A 22,190-nucleotide genomic window follows, 5' to 3' on the forward strand; every position below is an offset into this window, starting at 1 on the left:
GTTACAGTCAAGAATGACAGTGAGTATGAACAAAATTGCAAAGTCTAAACAGAAACCTGCCTAACCAAATAAATTGTGTTGTTGTTGTGGCAGGGGCTCACATACCCCAGACCAATGCAGGTTTAAAGGCAAAATTTGTAGAAAATGCAACAAAGTAGGACACATACAAAGAGCATGTCGGGCAAACAAAAATAAATGGACTGCGTAGGGAAAATAAAAAGTTATAAAGTTAAGTTGCAGTTTAAAAAAGTACTTATCTACATGCGGTTGATGAAAAATCTGATAACGATGAGTGTGACACAGGGCTGCTTAGTCTTGAGATTTACAATGTGAAAACTAACAACATACAATCCATATGACTCAGAACAGAAGTGAACGGCAAATTAATTAAAATGGAGTTGGACACTGGCTCAGTTGTTTCAGTCATTCCACAAAATAAGTTTGAATGGCATTTCAAAGATACTAAACTCACGGCTGCAGATATCCAACTAAGAACTTATACTGGGAAAAAAAGGTAACCTTTGGAGGAATGACATTTGTGACAGTGAAATACAACACCCAACAAACCACATTGTATGTGGCTGTATGTGGTAAAAACAGGAGGACCAGCCTTGTGGGGTTGTGATTGGCTGAGACAACTAGAACTTGATCGAAGATCCATCCACCAAATCCCCAGCAATGGAGTCAACTGAAAGTGAACTAAGAGAATGAAGCCATGCTGTACACCATGAACTGTTGCCCAACAGAGGGAAAAAGGGTGTAGCTTCCAACCTTTGTGCCTTTGGTTGGAAAGCACATTGGACCAAAGAAGGACCATGCTGCTCAGAGGAATTGTGAAAGTGACGACAACAGTGGTCTGACTACAACAGTTTTTGTAGGCAAAAATATCTGAGAAAGCTTGTGATATGTTAAGTAGGCAGTTATTTGTGAAATGTGGCTTGGCTTTAAGCTGGAAGAGAGTTCAAGGAGCTTCAGGAAAGTTTTGTAAGTATAAAGAACCAGAATCTACTCTGCATGCATTAAAGTTATTGCATGAACTTCAAGTAGGAGACAAAAAGCTGATTGTAAAAGTAGGTACAAAGACCAAAGCCCAGCTGGGTGAATGGAAGGCGAAAAAGAAAGGAGCAATGGAGATATGAAAACAGAAAATTTGTCAGATGATGTTGTGGTTGAGGAAACCAAGTGTAGAGATCAGATTGTAAAGGAAGTAACAGAAGGATTAATAAGAGAATACTCCAGTGAACTAAATGCACCTTCCCAAGACAAAGATACACGTCCCAGAAAGAAGAAAAATGAAGGTAAGAAAAAGAAAGACAAGAAGTTGAAAAGGAGAGGAGATGGAGAGAAAGACAATGAGCATGAAAGAGAGAGGTGTGAAAGAGAGCAGGAAAATGAGAAAGAAAAAGAGAAAAGGAACCTGGGACCAGGAGAGGAGCAAGGATCAAATTAGATGCAGAGAGAAAAGATAAAGAAAGGTGGCTATCACTGTCAGAACCACTTCCTGCAGTCCCAGAGTCAACTCCTACAAACACCATGGAGGATGCCCCAGAACCCGATACTGTTTCATAGCCACAAGTCTCAACCTCCCTTGTCAGGAAAGACATTATCCCACAAGAGTAACAAATCCTCCACAGCGATTAAACTTTTAGGGCTGAATGGGACAATTCAAAATTTCCTATGCTGTGAAAGTCTGTTTGTAGTAGTTGTATTATATAGCGTGCACCTTGCTTAAAGTAAACATGAAGTTAGACTCACATTTCAGACTCCTGTGTCTTCCTGTGAATTACTTTAATGTTTTGAAGTTACAAATCATAACAGGGAATCTTTTTTCCTGAACTCTGCTTTGAATGGCCTACCATTTATTCTGAAACTGTGGCCTCTAGTTTTACGCTCTGCAGCCAGGTTACAAATAAGTAATCCAAATGTGAGCCAAGGCAGTGGACTTCAGGAGTGTGAAATAATGCAAACCACTATAAAATTCTCTGTGTTTGTCAACGTATAGACACAGTAGCATAGCAGTTAGCAAAATGCTATTACAGCGCTAGCAACCTGGGTTCAATTCAGCTGCTGTCTGCACCTTCACTCTGTAATTTCACGGGTTTCTGCCAGGTATTCCAGTTTCCTCCCACATTTCGAAGATGTACAGGTTAATAAATTTAATTGGTCACATGGGTGTAACTGGGTAGCAAGGGATCATTGGGTTGGACTGGCAGGGCCTGTTACCATGCTGTATCTCTACATAAAATAAAATATGCTAGATCTAATTAGAAGCCAGGGATAAATTCGTTTACAGTGCACACTCATCTTTTTCCTTCCATCTTCCTAATACTCTTCAACTATTCTATTTAAAAAAACAAGATCATATTGCTTAGCTTCTGTCATCACTTTGACCAGATCATCAGTGAATGGTGAATGATTAACTCCAGTTAAACACACCCACTGAAACTTCACATTATTTACACTGCTTTGATATATCATTACCTGCCAAAACAAAGCTGGTTTCATCCGTTTGTGTGGTAGAAGCATACCTAGAATCTGAACGTGAAAGAGGAATTCAGAAATAATAAAGATATTGCAAAGTTTTAAAACAACTACGCATATATTTAAAGTTCAGTATTCATTGTTTAACTCTGCTGACAAGTATTATCTGTACTCCAAATATTTTAATAACTTCTTTGGAAGGTTAACAAAAAGAACAGAGCACATAAATGGGCTCTTCATCCGATCACTACTGTTTTTGCTTATCAACACTATTTCCATTTGCCTGCATTCAATTGAAATCTTTCTATGCCTCACCTATTCACGTGCCTGGCTCAATGACTCCACCACTGCTTCTGGCAACAAGCTCCAGACATTAACTTCAGTGTAAATAAAAACTTTCCTCTCAAATCTCCTTTAAAACTCCTTCATCTAACCTTAAATCCATGCCCCCATGTTTTTGTGATGCCTGCTGTGGGGAGAAAGATTCTATTGCTTCACTATGCCTCTTATAATTTTACATACCTCTAACTGGTTACTTCTCAGTCTCCTTCATTCTTGGGGAAACGAACCCAATCTATCCAACTTCTTCCACAACTAATTGTCCAATCTGGACAACATCCTGGTGAATCTCCTCTACACTCTCTCCAGCACAGTCACATTTAATGTAGAACAGCATAAATTTGTTATTTGCTGTATATATCACAAGACCATAAGACACAGGAACAGAATCAGGCCATTCAGCCCATCGTGTCTGCTCCACCATTCCATCATGGCTGATCCCAGATCCCACTCAACCCCATACACCTGCCTTCTCACCATATCCTTTGATGCCCTGATCGATCAGGAAATGATCAACTCCTGCCTTAAATATACCCACAGACTTTGGCTCCACAGCAGTCTGTGGAAGAGCATTCCACAGATTCACTACACTCTGGCTAAAAAATTCCTCCTTAACTCTGTTTTAAAAGGTCGCTCCTCAATTTTGAGGCTGTGCCCTCTAGTTCTGGATATCCCCATCTGAGGAAACATCCTCTCCACATCTACCTTACCTAGCCCTTTCAATATTCGGAAAGCTTCAATGAGATCCCCATGCATTCTTCTAAATTCCAGTGAGTACAGGCTCAAAGCTGTCAAACTCTCCTTTCATTCATTCCTGGAATCAACCTCATGAACCTCCTCTGGATTCCCTCCAATAACAACACATACTTTCTGAGATATCACGTCCAAAACAGTTGACAATACTCCAAGTGCGGGCTGACTATAATAAATCCTCAGCATTAACTCCTTGCTTTTATATCCTACTCCCCTTGAAATAAATGCCAACATTGCATTTGTCTTCTTTACCACAGACCCAATCTATGATTTAACCTTCTGGGAGTCTTGCACAAGGACTCCCAAGTCCCTTTGCACTTCTGATGTTTGAACCTTCTCCCCATTGAGGTAATAACTGCACTGTTGTTCCTTTTACCAAAATGCATTATCATACATTTCCCAACACTGGATTCCGTCTACCACTTTTTGGCCCATTCTTCTAATCTGCCTAAGTCCCGTTGCAATCACACTATTTCTTCAGCACTAGCTACTCATCCACTTATTTTTGTATCATTCGCAAACTTTGCCACAAAGCCATCAATTCTATTATGCAAATCATTGACAAACAAGGTGAAAAGTAGTGGTCCCAATACTCAACCCTGAGGAACACCTCTAGTCACTGGCAGCCAACCAGAAAAGGCCCCTTTTATTTCCACTTACTGCCTCCTGCCTGTCAGCCATTCCTCTATTCATGCCAGTATCTTTCCTGTAACACCACAGGATTATCTTGTTAAGCAGCCTCATGTGTGGCACCTTATCAAATGCCTTCTGAAAATATCAGCTTAGACAAATCTGTCAATTAGCTACTCTCATTCAGTTGATAAAGAGAGAAAAAGAGCTGATGACAATTTGAATCTTTGAGTGAAAAACTAACCTACTGGGCTTTCAGTACCTACCAAAGGAGCAGCAAGTGGTGTGAATGCTGAAGGAGAGAACAAAAGACAAACCGTAAATAGACTGACACTTATTTCCAAAGTTACAGCACACACATGTAATATCACACTATGCTATACACCCAAATTGCGTTCAGTTCTGCTCACCTCACTACAGGAAGGATGTGGAAACTATAGAAAGGGTGCAAAGAAGATTTACAAGGATGTTGCCTGGATTGGAGAGCATGCCTTATGAGAATAGGTTGAGTGAACTTGGCCTTTTCTCCTTGGAGTGATGGAGGATCGATGACCTGACAGAGGTGTATACAATGATGAGAGGCATTGATGGTGTGGATAGCCAGAGGCTTTTTCCCAGGGCTGAAATGGCTGACATGAAGGGGCATAGTTTTAAGGCGCAGAGGGTATGTCAGGGGTAGGTTTTTCCACACAGAGAGTGGTGGGTGAATGGAATGGGCTGCCAGCGATGGCAGAGGAGATGGATACAATAGGGTCTTTTAAGAGACTCTTAGATAGGTACATGGAGCTTGGAAAATTGAAGGCTATGTGGCAGGGCAATTTTTGGCAGTTTCTAGAGTAGGTTACATGGTTGGTACAACATCGTGGGTCGAAGGGCTGTAATGTGCTGTAGATTTCTATGTTCTATGTTCCGTAATGACCTGGTTCATATTTTTTATTGTTATGTTGTATGTATTTCATTTTGTGCAGCTCTGTAAGAGCTGTTTGTTCTGCTTTCAGCCTGTTTGGGTTATTGTTGAAGAAAAGGGATGATGTGGAATATGTGTCATCCAATTAGTGGGAGGTTTTTCTTGGTGAGGGACAATAAGGTTGGTCTTGGGTTTTTGTTTGAGAGGAGATGAAGAGAGAAGACGCTGGGGAGAACTGGTCAGAGAATATGATCTGGTGGGAGACCCGTTTGTTGGAGATGGATTGTGAGTGACATTTGGAAGGTGGTGTGTGCTTTCACGTTGACCAAGGACTCAGCATGTGAGTGACAAAGAAATTCAAGGTCAGCTCCAACTTGTGCACATTTGACTGTTAATTAGAATGGGCCCTATTCCTCTTCATATTCTTTACTAACCAGTGCATGAGTGGGCCAGTGAAGGAGTGGAGCTTTAAGGCTTTGACTCGAGAGGCTTCAACAAGAAGAGGCGGAGGACAAGCTAGCTCGCAGTTAGTTTTTACAATGTCTCCTGAGACGGTGATGTGCCTCTCATGTGAGATGTGGCGGTCTTGGGGGAACTCCCCTCTCCCGCAGAGTCACATCTGCCAGAAGTGCATACGGCTGGGCGATTTGGAGGACCGTGTAAGGAATCTGGAGCAGCAGCTGGATAACCTTCGACTCGTAAGGGAGAATGAGGCAGTCATAGATGAGAGCTACAGGGAAGTAGTCACACCTAGGCTGTCGGAAGCAGGTTGTTGGGTGACAGTCAGAGGGGGGAAAGTGAAGGTGAGCAGACAGGTAGTGCAGAGCACCCCTGTAGCCATTCCCCTGAATAATAAGTTTACCGTCCTGGATACTGTTGGCGGGAAAGACCAACCAGGTGTGAGCCACGGTGGCAGGGCCTCCGGCACTGAGTCTGACCCTGTGGTGCAGAAGGGTGGGACGGAGAAGAGGAGAGCTGTCGTCATTGGAGACTCTATAGTCAGGGGAGCAGACAGGAGATTTTGTGGACGTGAGAAGGACACCCGCATGGTTTGTTGCCTCCCGGGTGCCAGGGTCCGGGATGTCTCTGACAGGGTGCACGACATCCTGGTACGAGAGGGAAAGCAACCAGAAGTCGTGATAAATGTTGGGACCAACGACATAGGCAGGAAGAGGGATGAGGTCCTGAAGTGTGAGTTTCGGGAACTAGGCAGAAGGCTGAAGAACAGGATCTCAAGGGTGACGTTCTCAGGATTGCTGCCAGTGCTACTTGACAGTGATGGTAAGAATTGGAGGAGATGGCAGTTGAATGCGTGGCTGAGGAGTTGGTGCAGGGAGCAGGGTTTTAGATTTTTAGATCATTGGGATCTCTTCTGGGGAAGGTGAGATCTGTACAGATTGGATGGGTTGCACCTGAACTCGAGGGGGAGCAATATCCTTGCAGGTAGGTTTGCTAACATGTTTCGGGAGGGTTTAAACTAATTTGCGAGGGGATGGGACCCAGAGTGATAGAGCAGTGAAAGAAATGCATGGAGTAAAGCCAGAGCTAACATACACAGAGGCTTGGAGGAAAGAGAAGCAGAATAAACGGTGTAAAGACAGTAAGGTAGAAGGGCTGAAATGTGTGTACCTCAATGCAAGAAGCATCAGGAACAAAGGTGGTGAACTGAGAGCTTGGATACATACATGGAATTATGATGTAGTGGCCATTACAGAGACTTGGCTGGCACCAGGGCAGGAATGGATTCTCAATATTCCTGGATTTCATGGCTTTAAAAGGGATAGAGAGGACAGACAAAGGGGAGGAGGGGTGGCATTACCGGTCAGGGATACTATTACAGCTACAGAAAGGGTGGGTAATGTAGCAGGATCCTCTTTTGAATCAATATGGGTGGAAGTCAGGAATAGGAAGGGAGCAGTTACTCTATTGGGGGTATTCTATAGGCCCCCTGGTAGCAGCAGAAATACAGAGGAGCAGATTGGGAGGCAGATTTTGGAAAGGTGCAAAAATAACAGGGTTGTTATCATGGGTGACTTTAACTTCCCTAATATTGATTGGCACCTGATTAGTTCCAAGGGTTCAGATGGGGCAGAGTTTGTTAAGTGTGTCTAGGACGGGTTCCTGTCACAGTATGTGGTCAGGCCGACCAGGGGGAATGCCATACTAGATCTAGTACTAGGTAATGAACTGGGTCAGGTCACAGATCTCTCAGTGGGTGTGCATCTGGGGGACAGTGACCACCGCTCCCTGGCCTTTAGCATTATCATGGAAAAGGATAGAATCAGAGAGGACAGGAAAATTTTTAATCGGGAAAAGGCAAATTATGAGGCTATAAGGCTAGAACTTGTGGGTGTGAATTGGGATGATGTTTTTGCAGGGAAATGTAATGTGGACATGTGGACGATGTTTAGAGATCTCTTGCGGGATGTTAGGGATAAATTTGTCCCGGTGAGGAAGATAAAGAATGGTAGGGTGAAGGAACCATGGGTGACAAGTGAGGTAGAAAATCTAGTCAGGTAGAAGAAGGCTGCATACATGAGGTTTAGGAAGCAAGGATCAGATGGCTCCATTGAGGAATATAGGGAAGCAAGAAAGGAGCTTAAGAAGGGGCTGAGAAGAGCAAGAAGGGGGCATGAGAAGGCCTTGGCGAGTAGGGTAAAGGAAAACCCCAAGGCATTCTTTAATTATGTGAAGAAAAAAAGGATGACAGGAGTGCAGGTAGGACCAATGACAGATAAAGGTGGGAAGATGTGCCTGGAGGCTGTGGAAGTGAGCGAGGTCCTCAATGAATACTTCTCTTCGGTATTCACCAATGAGAGGGAACTTGATGATGGTGAGGACAATATGAGTGAGGTTGATGTTCTGGAGCATGTTGATATTAAGGGAGAGGAGGCGTTGGAGTTGTTAAAATACATTAGGACAGATAAGTCCCCGGGGCCTGATGGAATATTCCCCAGGGCCTGAAAGAATATTCCCCAGGCTGCTCCACGAGGTGAGAGATGAGGTTGCTGAGCCTCTGGCTAGGATCTTTATGTCCTTGTTGTCCACGGGAATGGCACCGGAGGATTGGAGGGAGGCGAATGTTGTCCCCTTGTTCAAAAAAAGGTAGTAAGGTTAGTCTGGGTAATTATCGACCAGTCAGCCTTACGTCTGTGGTGGGAAAGCTGTTTGGAAAAGATTCTTAGAGATAGGATCTATAGGCATTTAGAGAATCATGGTCTGATCAGGGACAGTCAGCATGGCTTTGTGAAGGGCAGATCATGTCTAACAAGCCTGATAGAGTTCTTTGAGGAGGTGACCAGGCATATAGATGAGGGTAGTGCAGTGGATGTGATCTATATGGATTTTAGTAAGGCATTTGACTAGGTTCCACACGGTAGGCTTATTCAGAAAGTTAGAAGGCATGGGATCCAGGGAAGTTTGGCCAGGTGGATTCAGAATTGGCTTGCCTACAGAAGGCACAGGGTGGTGGTGGAGGGAGTACATTCAGATTGGAGGATTGTGACTAGTGGTGTCCCACAAGGATCTGTTCTGGAACCTCTACTTTTCCTGATTTTTATTAACGACCTGGATGTGGGGGTAGAAAGGTGGGTTGGCAAGTTTGCAGACGACACAAAGGTTGTAGATAGTGTAGAGGATTGTCAAAGATTGCAGAGAGACATTGATAGGATGCAGAAGTGGGCTGAGAAGTGGCAGATGTAGTTCAACCCAGAGAAGTGTGAGGTGGTACACTTTGGAAGGACAAATTCCAAGGCAGAGTACAAAGTAAATGGCAGGATAATTGGTAGTGTGGAGGAGCAGAGGGATCTCGGGGTACATGTCCACAGATCCCTGAAAGTTGCCTCACAGGTGGATAGGGTAGTTAAGAAAGCTTATGGGGTGTTAGCTTTCATAAGTCGAGGGATAGAGTTTAAGAGTTGCGATGTAATGATGCAGCTCTATAAAACTCTGGTTAGGCCACACTTGGAGTACTGTGTCCAGTTCTGGTCACCTCACTATAGGAAGGATGTGGAAGCATTGGAAAGGGTACAGAGGATATCTACCAGGATGCTGCCTGGTTTAGAAAGTATGCATTATGATTAGAGATTAAGGGAGCTAGGGCTTTACTCTTTGGAGAGAAGGAGGATGAGAGGAGACATGATAGAGGTGTACAAGATAATAAGAGGAATAGATAGAGTGGATAGCCAGCACCTCTTCCCCAGGGCACCACTGCTCAGTACAAGAGGACCTGGCTTTAAGGTAAGGGGTAGGAAGTTCAAGGGGGATATTAGAGGAAGGTTTTTTACTCAGAGAGAGGTTGGTGCGTGGAATGCACTGCCTGAGTCAGTGGTGGAGGCAGATACACTAGTGAAGTTTAAGAGACTACTAGACAGATATATGGAGGAATTTAAGGTGGGGACTTATATGGGAGGCAGGATTTGAGGGTCGGCACAACATTGTGGACCGAAGGGCCTGTACTGTGCTATACTATTCTATATAACTGTTCAGTTAAGATTCATAAATATAATTCCTGTAATCGTATGCAGTGTGCTGTCTGTTATTTCGTGACATTAATTTGTAACAGGGCAGCGAATTACAGTGTCCATACAAGCTGAGGTTTGGGGTGGGATTCAGTGCACCTCAATCTCTAAAGTTTGGTGGGGTCAGAGGTTGTCTTCCCAAGACAAATGTAGCCAAGGAAATTGAGGTGTTTCAGTTCTACCCTTGATAATGTGACAAGAAATCACTGATGATCCTAATGAAAGGGGACCATTGATACCGTTCATATTTTTTTACAGCTTTGCAGACCAACCATTGCTTTAAGCAGGAAATTGTTTTACACAGCCTGAGAACTGGACAACACTTTAAATGTTTAAATAAAGAAATTTCCAGCTGCTCGTAAGCAAAGATTAAGTGCGTGGGAGCCTTTCAGATACTACGCCGACTGTGCACCTCAGAGCAAAGAAATAAATAGCGAACGATGTGAACAATACTGACCTGAAGCACGGAACACTGTTGGCAGTACACTTCCTGTGTCCGGATGAACTGAAGACTAAAGGGGACAGGGAGTTAAGCATAAGAACATAAGAAATAGGAACAGGAGTAGACCACCTGGCCTGTCAAGCCTGCTCTACCATTCAATAAGATAATGGCTGATCTGGCCATGGACTCATCTCCACCTACTTGCCTTTTCCCCATAACCCTTCATTAGCCTACTATGCAAAAATCTATCCAACCTTGTCTTAAGTATATTTACTGAGGTAGCCTCCACGACTTAATTGGGCAGAGAACTCCACAGATTCACCACTCTCTGGGAAAAGCAGTTCCTCCTGATCTCCGTCCTAAATATACTCCCCCGAATCTTGAGGCTATGTCCCCTAGTTCCAGTCTCACCTACCAGTGGAAACAACTGTCATGCCTCTATCTTACCTATCCCTTTCAGAATTTTATATAAGATCTCCCCTCATTCTTCTGAATTCCAGCGAGTACAGTCCAGGTGACTCTTTAGGATTGATTCTTCTCCATATATCAATCAGATTTAAATCTTTCATCAATGATAAAGTTAGATTTACTACCTTCGATTTTATAACAGTCTTAGTTGATCTATCTAAGATTGGGTCTAAGCAAAAATTAAAGTCTCCTCCAAATAATATTTTTTCATGTGCATCCGCCAAATTCAAAAAAGCTTCTTGTATGAATTTTGCATCATTTTCATTTGGTGCATAAATATTCATAAATGTCCATAATTCAGAGAAAAGTTGACAATGTATAATCACATATCTCCCCGCAGAATCGGTTATTACATTTTGTATTCTAATTGGTAACGTTTTATTGATCAAAATTGCTACTCCCCTCGCTTTTGAATTAAATGAAGCCGCAACAACACTACCCACCCAATCTCTCTTTAGTTTCTGATGTTCTGTTTCTGTTAAATGCGTTTCCTGTAAAAAGGCTAAATCTATCTTAATTTTCTTAATATGTGTTAAGATTCTTTTTCTTTTCACTGGTCCATTAAGCCCATTAACATTAAAACTCAAAAAATTCAATAAATTAGCCATTATCCTTAACAAAGTTACTCCAATCTAAAACATTACTTATCTTCTCAACTCTCATAGTTCCTTAGGGAATCTCTTTGAACTTCACCATGTTGCTATGTGTCTCCCCCCCAACCCTCCAGGCAAAAAGAAAAAAGAAGATAGAAAAGATACAAAAAAGAAAAAGCAAAATACCCCCCCACTAATGTTGTGAATGAAAAGATACACAACACTACCCCCCTCCGTTTTGCGGGTCGTGGCTAAAGCCACGCTTGCACACATGATTAGCGTAGCAATTGGTCAGTGCTTCTTCCAGCTCCCCCGCAACAAAAAAAAATTATATATATATATAAACAAAATTAATATTACTATTCCCAACTAGTATTCTTCAAATTTTAATCTTTCTTCCCCCTCTCTTGTATAATTAATAATATATTTATATATTCATCCGCCCAAAAATCCAACAAGTCCATTCTTTGACTCAGTCTTCATCTTCAATCTATCTCGCTCCCCTGGATTTGTTCTTGTATCTGATTCTTGTATTCAGAGGATCTCGCACAAACTGCTCCGCTTTCTGGCAGTCATCAAAAAATCTTTTTTCTCCACCAGCCAAAAAAATCTTCAAGGTTGCAGGATAACGCAATATAAATTGATAACCATGATCCCATAGGATTTTTTTCACTGGATTAAATTTCTTCCTTCTCTTCAAAAGTTCATAAATCTTCTCCCCTGAATTTCTCCTCATAGTCTAACCCCGTCATCTCCGGAATCAACCTGGTGAAGCTCCTCTGCACTGTCTCCAAAGCCAGTATATCTTTCCTCAAGTAAGGAGACCAGAACTGCACACAGTACTCCAGGTGCAGCCTCACCAGTACCCTGTACAGTTGCAGCATAACCTCACTGCTCTTAAATTTAATCCCTTTAGCAATGAGGACCATCATTCCATTTGCCTTTTTGACAGTCTGCTGCACCTGCAAACCAGCCTTCTGTGATTCATGCACAAGCACTCCCAAGTCTCTCAGCATAGCAGCATGCTGCAATTTTTTTACCATTTAAATAATAATCTGCTCTTCTATTTTTCCTTCCGAAGTGGATGACCTTGCATTGTATTCCATCTGCCAGACCCTCACCCACTCACTTAACCTATCCATATCTCTCTGCAGACTCTCTGTATCCTCTGCACAATTTGCTTTTCCACTCAGTTTAATATCATCAGCAAACTTACTTGGTCCCCTCTTCCAGACTGTTAATGTATATCGTGAACAGTTGCGGGCCCAACCCCAACCCCTGTGGCACACCACTCACCATTGATTGCCAACCAGAGTAACACCCATGTATCCCAATTCTCTGCTTTCAATTAGTTAACCAATTCTCTATCCGTGCTAATACATCACCCCCAACTCTATGTATCCTTATCTTATAGTTAAGTCTTTTATGCGGCACCTCATCAAATGTCTTCTGGAAATCCAAGTAAACAATGTTCATCTATTCCCCTCACCCACTGCGCTCATTATATCCTTAAAGAACTCTAGTAAGTTTGTCAAATAGGACCTGCCTTTGCTGAATCCATACTGTATTTGCCTGATGGATCCATTTCTTTCCAGATGCTTTCCTATTTCTTTATTGATAGCTTCAGGCGTTTTCCTCAAATACAAATGTTAAACTAACTGGCCTATAGTTACCTGCCTTATGCCTGCATCCTTTTTTGAATAGTGGTGTGACATTTGCCATCTTCCAATCCACCTAGAACTGCCTGAAGTCCAGAGTATTTTGGTAAATTATCACCAAAGCCTCTACTCTAACTTCTGCCAATTCTTTCAGTATCCTAGAATGTATTCCATCAGGACCAGGGGACTTATCTATCTTCAGGCTCACAAGTTTGCTCAGCACTACCTGCTTGTGTTGGCTATTGTATCGAGGTTCTCACCTTCCATTGCATCCATAACATCTCTCTTTGGCATATTAGACATGTCCTCCACCATGAAGACTGACAGAAAATAGTTATTCAAAGGCTCTGCCATTTCCTCATTACCCAAAATCAATTCCCCCTTCTCGTATTCCAAGGGATCTACTTTCACTTTAGCCATCCTTTTCCGCTTTATACAATTATAAAAACGTTTACTATAATTTTATAATTTGTGCTAGTTTATTTTCATATTCTATCTTCCCTTTCTTTATTGCTCGGTTTATGGTTTTTCGTTGCTTTTTAAAATCTTCCTAGTCTTCCAGTTTCCCACTACTCTTGGCAAATTTGTATGCATGAGGTTTTAGTTTGATACCTTCTTTCATTTCCTTAGTTATCCAAGGCTGGATCTTCCCACCCTTACTGTCCTTGCCTTTATCTGGAATATACTTTTGTTGAGCACCATGAAAAATCTCTTTGAAAGTCTTCCATTGTTCCTCAACCATCCCACCATATAGCCTGTGTTCCCAGTCTACACTAGCCGAATTCTCCCTCATCACATTGTAGTCTCCATTGTTTAGGCATAATACACTGGTTTTAGATTGAACCATTGCACCCTCCATTTGTATCAGAAACTCAATCATATTTTCCAAGATAACTAATTTTACCTGTCTCATTGCACAGGACCAGATCTAAGATAGCATGTTCCCTTGTAGGTTTAGTAACATGCCGTTCACGGTTGCATTCTATGAAGTCCTCCTCCAGACTGCCTCGACCAACTTGATTCACCCAATCTATGTGCAAGTTAAAGTCCCTCATGATAACTGCTGTTCCATTCTAACATGCCTCAGATATTTCTCCGTATTACATAAAGAAATGGGTATTACATAATCTACCTCACCACTGGACACTGACAGAAATAACTAGAAATTTAAAAAGTCACTGTGCAATTAGTCTATGTAATTATAAGTGAGCATATTAACTACAGTTACAATTAAAGACACAAATTATATCAAAAAGATGTGAAAAAACTTACAAAAATCTACAACTGCACCAACAAACAGGTAACAGAGCTCAAGTACTATGGCTGGCCTCTGACAAAGTCATTGTGTAATCACAGATGATATATTGAAATGTTGGCATTTGACTTAAGGAAACTTGCGTACACATTACAAGAAGGGATGTCTTTTTCACATGGGGTCCTGGTTATACTCCAACTGGCATACTGTTTGGTTTTGGACACTGAAATGCTGGGAAGATGCAATCTTATAGCTGTGCAACGGAGAATCTATTCACCGGAGGAACTTTGAGGGTTAAATATCAGATCAGTATTGTGAGATTACATTGCATAAACTTTCCCTTTATGCAGACTCAGTCTGTTCATGATTTTTCGGATTGGGTCCATGGTATTATCAAGGGCAAGGGTGAGCAGCCAGGTCTTGGTACATATTGGCACCAATGACAAAGGTAGACTAGGTGATGAGGTCCTGAAGAGCGATTTTAGAGAGTTAGGTGGAAAGCTGAGAAACAGGACCTCCAGTGTAGTAATATCTGGACTGCTGCCTGTGCCACATGCCGGTGAGGGTAGAAATAGAATGATTTGGCAGGTAAATACGTGACTGAGGAACTGGTGCAGGGGGCAGGAGTTCAAATTTATGGATCACTGAGATCTCTTCTGGGGAAGGTACAATCTGTACCTATGGGACAAGTTATACCTGAACCAGAAGGGGTCCAATATCCTTGCACGGAGGTTGGCTAGAGATGTTAAGAAGGGTTTAAACTAATTTGGCAGGGGGATGGGAACTGGAGTGATAGTGCTGAAGATGAAGTAACTGGCTTGCAAACAGAGGAAATGTGTAGTGGAAGAAGCTGTTGATAGGGCAAAATTGCAGTCAACAGGATGAGTTGCAACGTAAAAGGCAGACAAAATCAGGAAGGGTGAATACAGGACCGAAGGTGTTATACAGTATTTGAATGCGCACAGTATAGGGAATAAAGTAGATGAACTTGTGGCAGTTACAGATTGGCATGTATGATGTTGTAGACAACACAGAATCATGGCTGAAAGAAGATTATAGCTGGGAATTTAATGTCCAAAGATGTATTGAAAGGACAGGCAGGAAGGCTGAGGGGACGGCATTGCTCTGTTGATAAAAAATGATATTGAATTATTTGGACGAGGTGAGATAGGGTCAGAAGGTGTTGAATTATTGTGGATAGAGCTAAGAAACTGCAAGGATAAGAAGACTCTGATGGGAGTTGTATACAGACCCCCAAATAGTAGCAAGGATATGGTCTCCAAATTACAATGGAAGATAGAAAATACATGCCAAAAGGTCACTCTTAGAATAGTCTAAGGGATTTCAATATGCAGGTAGATTTGGAAAATCAGGTTGGTGCTGGATTCTAAGAGGGGAAATTTCTAGAGTGACTATGGCTGGCTTTATAGAGCAGCTCATGGTTGAGCCCACTGGAGGACCAGCTATTCTGGATTGAGTGTAGTGCAATGAACCGGAATTGATTAGAGAGCTTAAGGTAAAAGAACCCTTAGGGGTAAGTGATCGTAATATGACCAAATTCACCCTGAAATTTGAGGAGAAGCTAAAGTCAGATGTATCAGTTGGGTAAAGGGAACTACTGAGGCATGAGAGAGGAGTTGGCCAGAATTGATTGGAAAAGAACACTGGCAGGGATGACAATGGAGTAGCAATGGCTGGAATTTCTGGAAGCAATTCGAAAGGCACAGGATATATACATCCCAAAGAGAAAGAAGTATTCTTAAGGCAAGATGACACAAGTGTGGCTAACAAGAGAAGTCAACACCAAACATAAAAGCCAAAGAGAGGGCATATAATAGAGCAAAAATTAGTGGGAACTTAGAGGATTGGGAAGCTTTTAAAAACTAACAGAAAGCAACTAAAAAGTCATTAAGAAGGTAAAGATGGAATATGTAGGCAAGCTAGCCTGTAATATTAAAGAGGACACCAAAAGTTTCTTCAGATACATAAAATGTAAAAGAAAGGTGAGAGTGGATATCAAACTGCTGAAAACAATGCTGGAGAGGTAAGAATGGGGGATAAGGAAATGGTGGATGAACTGAATAAGAATTTTGCATCAGTTTTGACTGTGGAAGACACCAGCAGTATGATGGAAGTTCCAGGTGTCAGGAGTCATGATGTATGTGAAGTTACCATTACTAGACAGAAGGTTCTTTGGAAACTGAAAAGTCTAAAGGTAGATTAGTCACTTGGACCAGATGGTGTACATTCCAGGGTACTGAAAGAGGTGATTGAAGAGATTGTGGATGCACTAGTAATAATCTTTCAAGAATCATGAGATTCTGTAATGGCTCCGGAGATCTGGAAAATTGCAAACGTCACTGCAACTTTGGCATGATTATTTCTTCAGTGGTTTGAACGAGGCACAACTGTGCAAGTGCGTGGGCATCAGCCAGTGAGAACAGTGAGAAGAGTTCAAAAGGTGATGGTTATTTCTTGAGCGGTTTGAACGGGGTACGACTGTGCAAGTGTGTGGGTGTCAGCCAGTGAAAACAGCAAGAGGAGTTCAAAAGGTGACGGTTATTTCTTTAGTATTTGAACAGGGCATGACTGTGCAAGCGCGTGGATGTCAGCCGTGAGAACAGCGAGAAGAGCTTAAGAAGAAGACAGCCTTATAGAGCGTGCAACAGAGTAGGAAGGCTTTGGCTCAACAGGGTTTCAGTGATTAAGGGTCAAGGCAAGGTAGGTTATCTGTGCAGAATACAGACAGAAAGTATGTGTGTGAGGCCAGTTTTCTGTGCTTGGTGTCAGATGTGGGAGGTCCTGGATACTCCCAGCCTCCCGGACGGCCACATATGCAACAGGTGCATCGAGCTGCAGCTCCTTAGGGAACTGGAGATGCAGCTCAATGACCTTCCTCTGGTCAGGGAGAGTGAGGAAGTGATAGAGAGGAGCTATAGGCAGGTGGTGACTCTGAGGCCTGGGGAGACAGATAAGTGGGTAACAGTCAGGAGAGGGAAGGGCAAGAGGCAGATACTAGAGAGTACCCCTGTGGCTGTGTCCCTTGACAATAAGTACTCCTGTTTGAGTACTATTGCGGGGGGGGGGGGTGGCGTACCTGGGGGAAGCAACAGTGGTCATGCCTCTGGCACAGAGTCCGGCCCTGTGGCTCAGAAGGATAGGGAAAGGAAGAGGATGGCAGCAGTGATAGAGGACTCTAAAGTTAGGGTGTCAGATAGGCAATTCTGTGGACACAGGAAAGAAACGCGGATGGTAGTTTGCCTCCCAGGTGTCAGGGTCTGGGATGTTTCTGATCACCTCCATGATATCTTCAAGTGGGAAGGAGAACAGCCAGAGGTCATGGTACATATTGGCACCAATGACATAGGTAGGAAAAGGAAGGATGTCCTGAAAGGTAGTAATCTCGGGATTACTGTCTGTGCCACGAGACAGTGAGTTTAGGAATAGAATGAGGTGGAGGATAAATGCGTGGCTGAGGGACTGGAGCAGGGGGCAGGGATTTCGATTTCTGGATCATTGGGACCTCTTTTGGGGCAGGTGTGACGTGCACAAAAAGGACAGGTTGCACTTGAATCTGAGGGGGACCAATATCCTGGCGGGGAGATTTGCTAAGGCTATTAGGGAGAGTTTAAACTAGAATTCCTGGGGGCTGGGAACCGAACTGATGTGACGGAGGAAAGGGAGGTTGGCTCACAAATAGAGAAAGCTTGGAGACAGTGTGAAAGGGAGGATAGGCAGGTGATAGAGAAGGTATGCGCTCAGACCAATGGTTTGAGATGTGTCTATTTTATTGCGAGGAGTATTATGAATAAAGCGGATGAGCTTAGAGTGTGGATCAGCACTTGGAGCTATGATATTGTGGCCCTTGGATGGTGCAGGGGCAGGAAAGGCTACTTCAAGTGCCAGGCTTCAGATGTTTCATAAAGGACAGGGAGGGAGGCAAAAGAGGTGGGGGCGTGGCACTGTTGATGAGGGATAGTGTCATGGCTGCAGAAAAGGAGGAAGTCATGGAGGGGTTGTCTACGGAGTCTCTGTGGGTGGAAGTTAGGAATACGAAGGGGTCAATAACTCTACTGGGTATTTTTTTTTTATATAGACCACCCAATAGTAACAGGGACAGAGAAGCAGATAAGGAGACAGATTCTGGAAAAGTGTAATCATAAAAGGGTTGTTGTGGTGGGAGATTTTAATTTCCCAAATATTGATTGGCAACTCCTGAGAGTGATGGGTTTAGATGGGGTGGAGTTTGTCAGGTGTGTTCAGGAAGGTTTCCTGACACAATATGTAGATAAGCCTACAAGAGGAGAGGCTGTACTTGATCTGGTATTGGGAAATGAACCTGGTCAGGTGTCAGGTCTGTCAGTGGGACAGCATTTTGGAGATAGCGATCATAATTCTATCGCCTTTACCATAACATTGGAGAGGGATAGGAACAGACAAGTTAGGGAAATGTTTAATTGGAGTAAGGGGAAATATGAGGTTATCAGGCAGGAACTTGGAAGCATAAATTGGAAACAGAGAAACATACGGAAGAAACGTGGCAAACGTTCAGGGGATATTTGTGTGGGGTCCTGCATAGGTACATTCCAATGAGACAGGGAAAGGATGGTAGGCTACAGGAACTGTGGTGTACAAAGGCTGTTGTAAATCTAGTCAAGAAGAAAAGAAAAATTTACGAAAGGTTCAAAAAACTAGGTAGAGATCTAGAAGATTATAAAGCTAGCAGAAAGGAGCTTCATAATGAAATTACGAGAGGCAGAAGGGGCCCTGAAAAGGCCTTGGCGGACAGGGTTAAGGAAAACCCCAAGGCATTCTACAAGTATGTGAAGAGCAAGAGGATAAGAGGTGAGAGAATAGGACCAATCAAATATGACAGTGGAAAAGTGTGTATGGAACCGGAGGAGATAGCAGAGGTACTTAATGAATCCTTTGCTTCAGTATTCACTACGGAAAAGGATCTTGGCGATTGTAGGGATGACTTGCAGCGGACTGAAAAGCTTGAGCATGTAGATATTACGAAAGAGGATGTGCTGGAGCTTTTGGAAAGCTCAAGTTGGGTAAGTCACCGGGACCGGATGGGATGTACCCCAGGCTACTGTGGGAGGTGAGGGAGGAGATTGCTGAGCATCTGGCGATGATCTTTGAATCATCAATGAGGATGGGAGATGTTCCAGAGGATTGGAAGGTTGCGAATGTTGTTCCCTTATTCAAGAAAGGGAGTAGAGAGAGCCCACGAAATTATAGAGCAGTGAGTCTTACTTCAGTGGTTGCTAAGTTGATGGAGAAGATCCTGAGAGGCAGGATTTATGAACATTTGGAGAGGCATAATATGATTAGTAACAGTCAGCATGGCTTTGTCAAAGGCAGGTCGTGCCTTACAAGCCTGATTGAATTTTTTGAGGATGTGACTAAACACATTGATGAAGGTAGAGCCGCAGATGTAGTGTATATGGATTTCAGCAAGGCATTTGATAAGGTACCCCATGCAAGGCTTATTCAGAAAGTAAGGAAGCATGGAATCCAAGAGGACATTCCTTTGTGGCTTGCCCACAGAAGGCAAAGAGTGGTTGTAGATGGGTCATATTCTGCATGGAGTTCGGTGACCAGTGGTGTGCTCAGGGACCTGTTCTGGGACTCCTTCTCTTTGAGAAGAAAATTGGATCAGCCATGATGAAATGGCGCAGTAGACTCAATGGGCCAAATGGGCCAAATGGGCCAATTTTGCTCCTACATCTTATGGCCTTATGACACATCCCACTAGTTTTCACTAATGCTTCCTCACCAGAGTAAGCTTCAAGGCTCCTTTAATCTGTAAGATAAAAAAGTGAACTATTAAAACATGTATAACTACGGTTTAAACTAATTGACACTAACCAAATAACCTTAAGTAAATAAACCATTTGATATGGCAACTTTTTTGATCAAGACTGCAAGAAAGCTAAGTAGATCTCAAGAAAAAGTCTCTCCTCCACGTACTCGGCCTTGGGTTAGGGTAACCCTAATCCTAACCCTCGCCGCCTTGGTAAAGTAGCCATCATAATCAAAGTCCCTTCTTACTGCAAAGATATTTTCTTTTCTTTCCTCCCAGCAGGTAGAAGATACAAACATGTACCAACAGGCTCAAGGTCAGCTGCTTTTTTGCTCTTGCATGACTATTGAATGGACCTCTTGTGTGATAAAATGAAATCTTGACCCACAATCTTCCTCACCATGGCCATGCACCTTATTGTCTGCCTTCATTGCACTTTGTAAATGTACCACTTTATTATTACTTGTTCATTGTATGGATAGTATTCCAAACAAAGCTTTTCACTGTACATAAGAACATAAGAAATAGGAGCAGGAATGGGCCATCTGGCCCATCGAGCCTGCTCGCCATTCAATAAAATCTGTCCGTAAACTCAGCTCCATCTACCTGCCTTTTCCCCATGAGGAAAAACTTTTTCACCCAGAGGGTTGTGGTTCTGTGGAATGCTCTGCCTCAGAAGGCAGTGGAGGCCAATTCTCTGGATTCTTTCAAGTGAGGAGTTATGGGGAGAAGGCAGGAAAAGGGTACTGATTGTGGATGATCAGCCATGATCACAGTGAATGGTGGTGCTGGCTCGAAGGGCTGAATGGCCTACTCCTGCACCTATTGTCTATTGTCTAACCCTTAATTCCCCTACTATGTAAAAATCTATCTAACTGTATCTTAAATATACTTAGTGAAGAAGCCTTAACTGCTTCCCTGGGCAGAGAATACCACAGGTTCACCACTCTCTGGGAAAAAACAGTTTCTCCTCATCTCTATCCTAAATCTTCTCCCCTGAATCTTGAGGCAATGTCTCCTAGTTCTAGTCTCACCTGCCAATGGAAACAACTTTCCTACTTCTATCTTACCTATCCCTTTCAAAATTTTGTATGTTTCTATAAGATCCTCTCTCATTCTTCTGAATTCCAGAAAGTATAGTCCCAGGCAACTCAATCTCTCCTTATAAGTTAACCCCTTCATCTCTGGAATCAATCTGGTGAACCTCCTCTGTACTGCCTCCAAAACCAGTATATCCTTCCTCAAGTATGGAGACCAGAACTGCACACAGTACTCCAGGTGCGGCCTCACCAGTACCCTGTATAGTTGCAGCACGACCTCCCTGCTCTTGAATTCAATCCCTCTAGCAATGAAGGCCAACATTCCGTTTGCCTTCTTTAATAACCTGTTGTACCTGCAAGCCAACTTTTTGCGATTCATGCACAAGCACTCTCAAGTCCCTTTGTACAACAGCATGCTGCAACCTTTCACCATTTAAATAATAATCTGCTCTTCCATTATTCCTTCCAAAGTGGATGATCTCGCATTTACCAATATCGTATTCCATCTGGCAGACCTTGGTCCACTCACTTAACCTATCTATATCCCTCTGCAGATTCTCCACATCCTCTGTACTATTTGCTTTTCCACTCAGTTTAGTGTCATCAGCAAATGTTGCTATGAGACCCCTCTTCCAAATCATCAATGTAAATGGTAAACGGCTGTGGGCCCAGCGCTGACCCCTGCGGCACCCCACTCACCACTGACTGCCAACCGGAGAAACACCCATTTATACTAATTCTCTGCCTTCTATCAGTTAACCAATCCACTATCCATGTCAATACACATCCTCCAATTCCATGCATCCATATCTTATTTATAAGTCTCTTGTGCGGCACCTTATTGAACGCCTTCTGGAAATCCAAGTGTACAACATCCACCTGTTCCCCTCTATCCACTGCACTCATTATGTCCTCAAAGAACTTCAGTAAGTTTGTTAAACAGGCCCTGCCCTTTCTGAATCCATTGCTAAAGCACTTCGGTACTTCAACAATATGAACCGAAGTGCCAAATATGAAATGAAGTATGACTGCCTTTTGCACAATTTATTTGTGTTCTGCTAGTATGGTTTACCTTTTCATCTTTCACCTGCTCCTCCAGGCTGGGCTGGCTGTTTTGAAGCAGAGTTTGAGCATTTTTTATTTCCTGCTGTTCAAATGAAAAATAAGACATGCATTTAATAAATTCAAAAAAAACATGGGCTTCATCACTGCATGTTGGAAATAAAAGAAAGTTTTTGAATTGGATCTAGTTTTGGAATGCCCCAAATATCCACGGTAAAACAAACTGTACATTA

At 42.9% G+C, this 22,190-nt stretch overlaps 1 protein-coding gene across 5 annotated transcripts in view; it reads right to left on the bottom strand.

Moving 5' to 3' along the window:
• The window catches only part of sfxn4 (sideroflexin 4), an 81,841-nt gene that overhangs the window by 31,716 nt on the left and 27,935 nt on the right, over nucleotides 1-22,190 (bottom strand). For all 5 annotated transcript variants that reach the window (XM_072239644.1, XM_072239645.1, XM_072239643.1 and 2 more), the window contains 5 exons: nucleotides 21,968-22,042; nucleotides 19,829-19,855; nucleotides 10,088-10,142; nucleotides 4,470-4,495; nucleotides 2,482-2,535 (listed from right to left, as the gene is read on the bottom strand). In XM_072239644.1, coding sequence (XP_072095745.1) covers nucleotides 2,482-2,535; nucleotides 4,470-4,495; nucleotides 10,088-10,142; nucleotides 19,829-19,855; nucleotides 21,968-22,042 — 237 coding nt within the window. The remainder of the gene's footprint in view (nucleotides 1-2,481; nucleotides 2,536-4,469; nucleotides 4,496-10,087; nucleotides 10,143-19,828; nucleotides 19,856-21,967; nucleotides 22,043-22,190) is intronic.

This window comes from Mobula birostris, chromosome 21 (assembly GCF_030028105.1).
Source record: "Mobula birostris isolate sMobBir1 chromosome 21, sMobBir1.hap1, whole genome shotgun sequence".
Lineage (NCBI taxonomy): Eukaryota > Metazoa > Chordata > Chondrichthyes > Myliobatiformes > Myliobatidae > Mobula > Mobula birostris.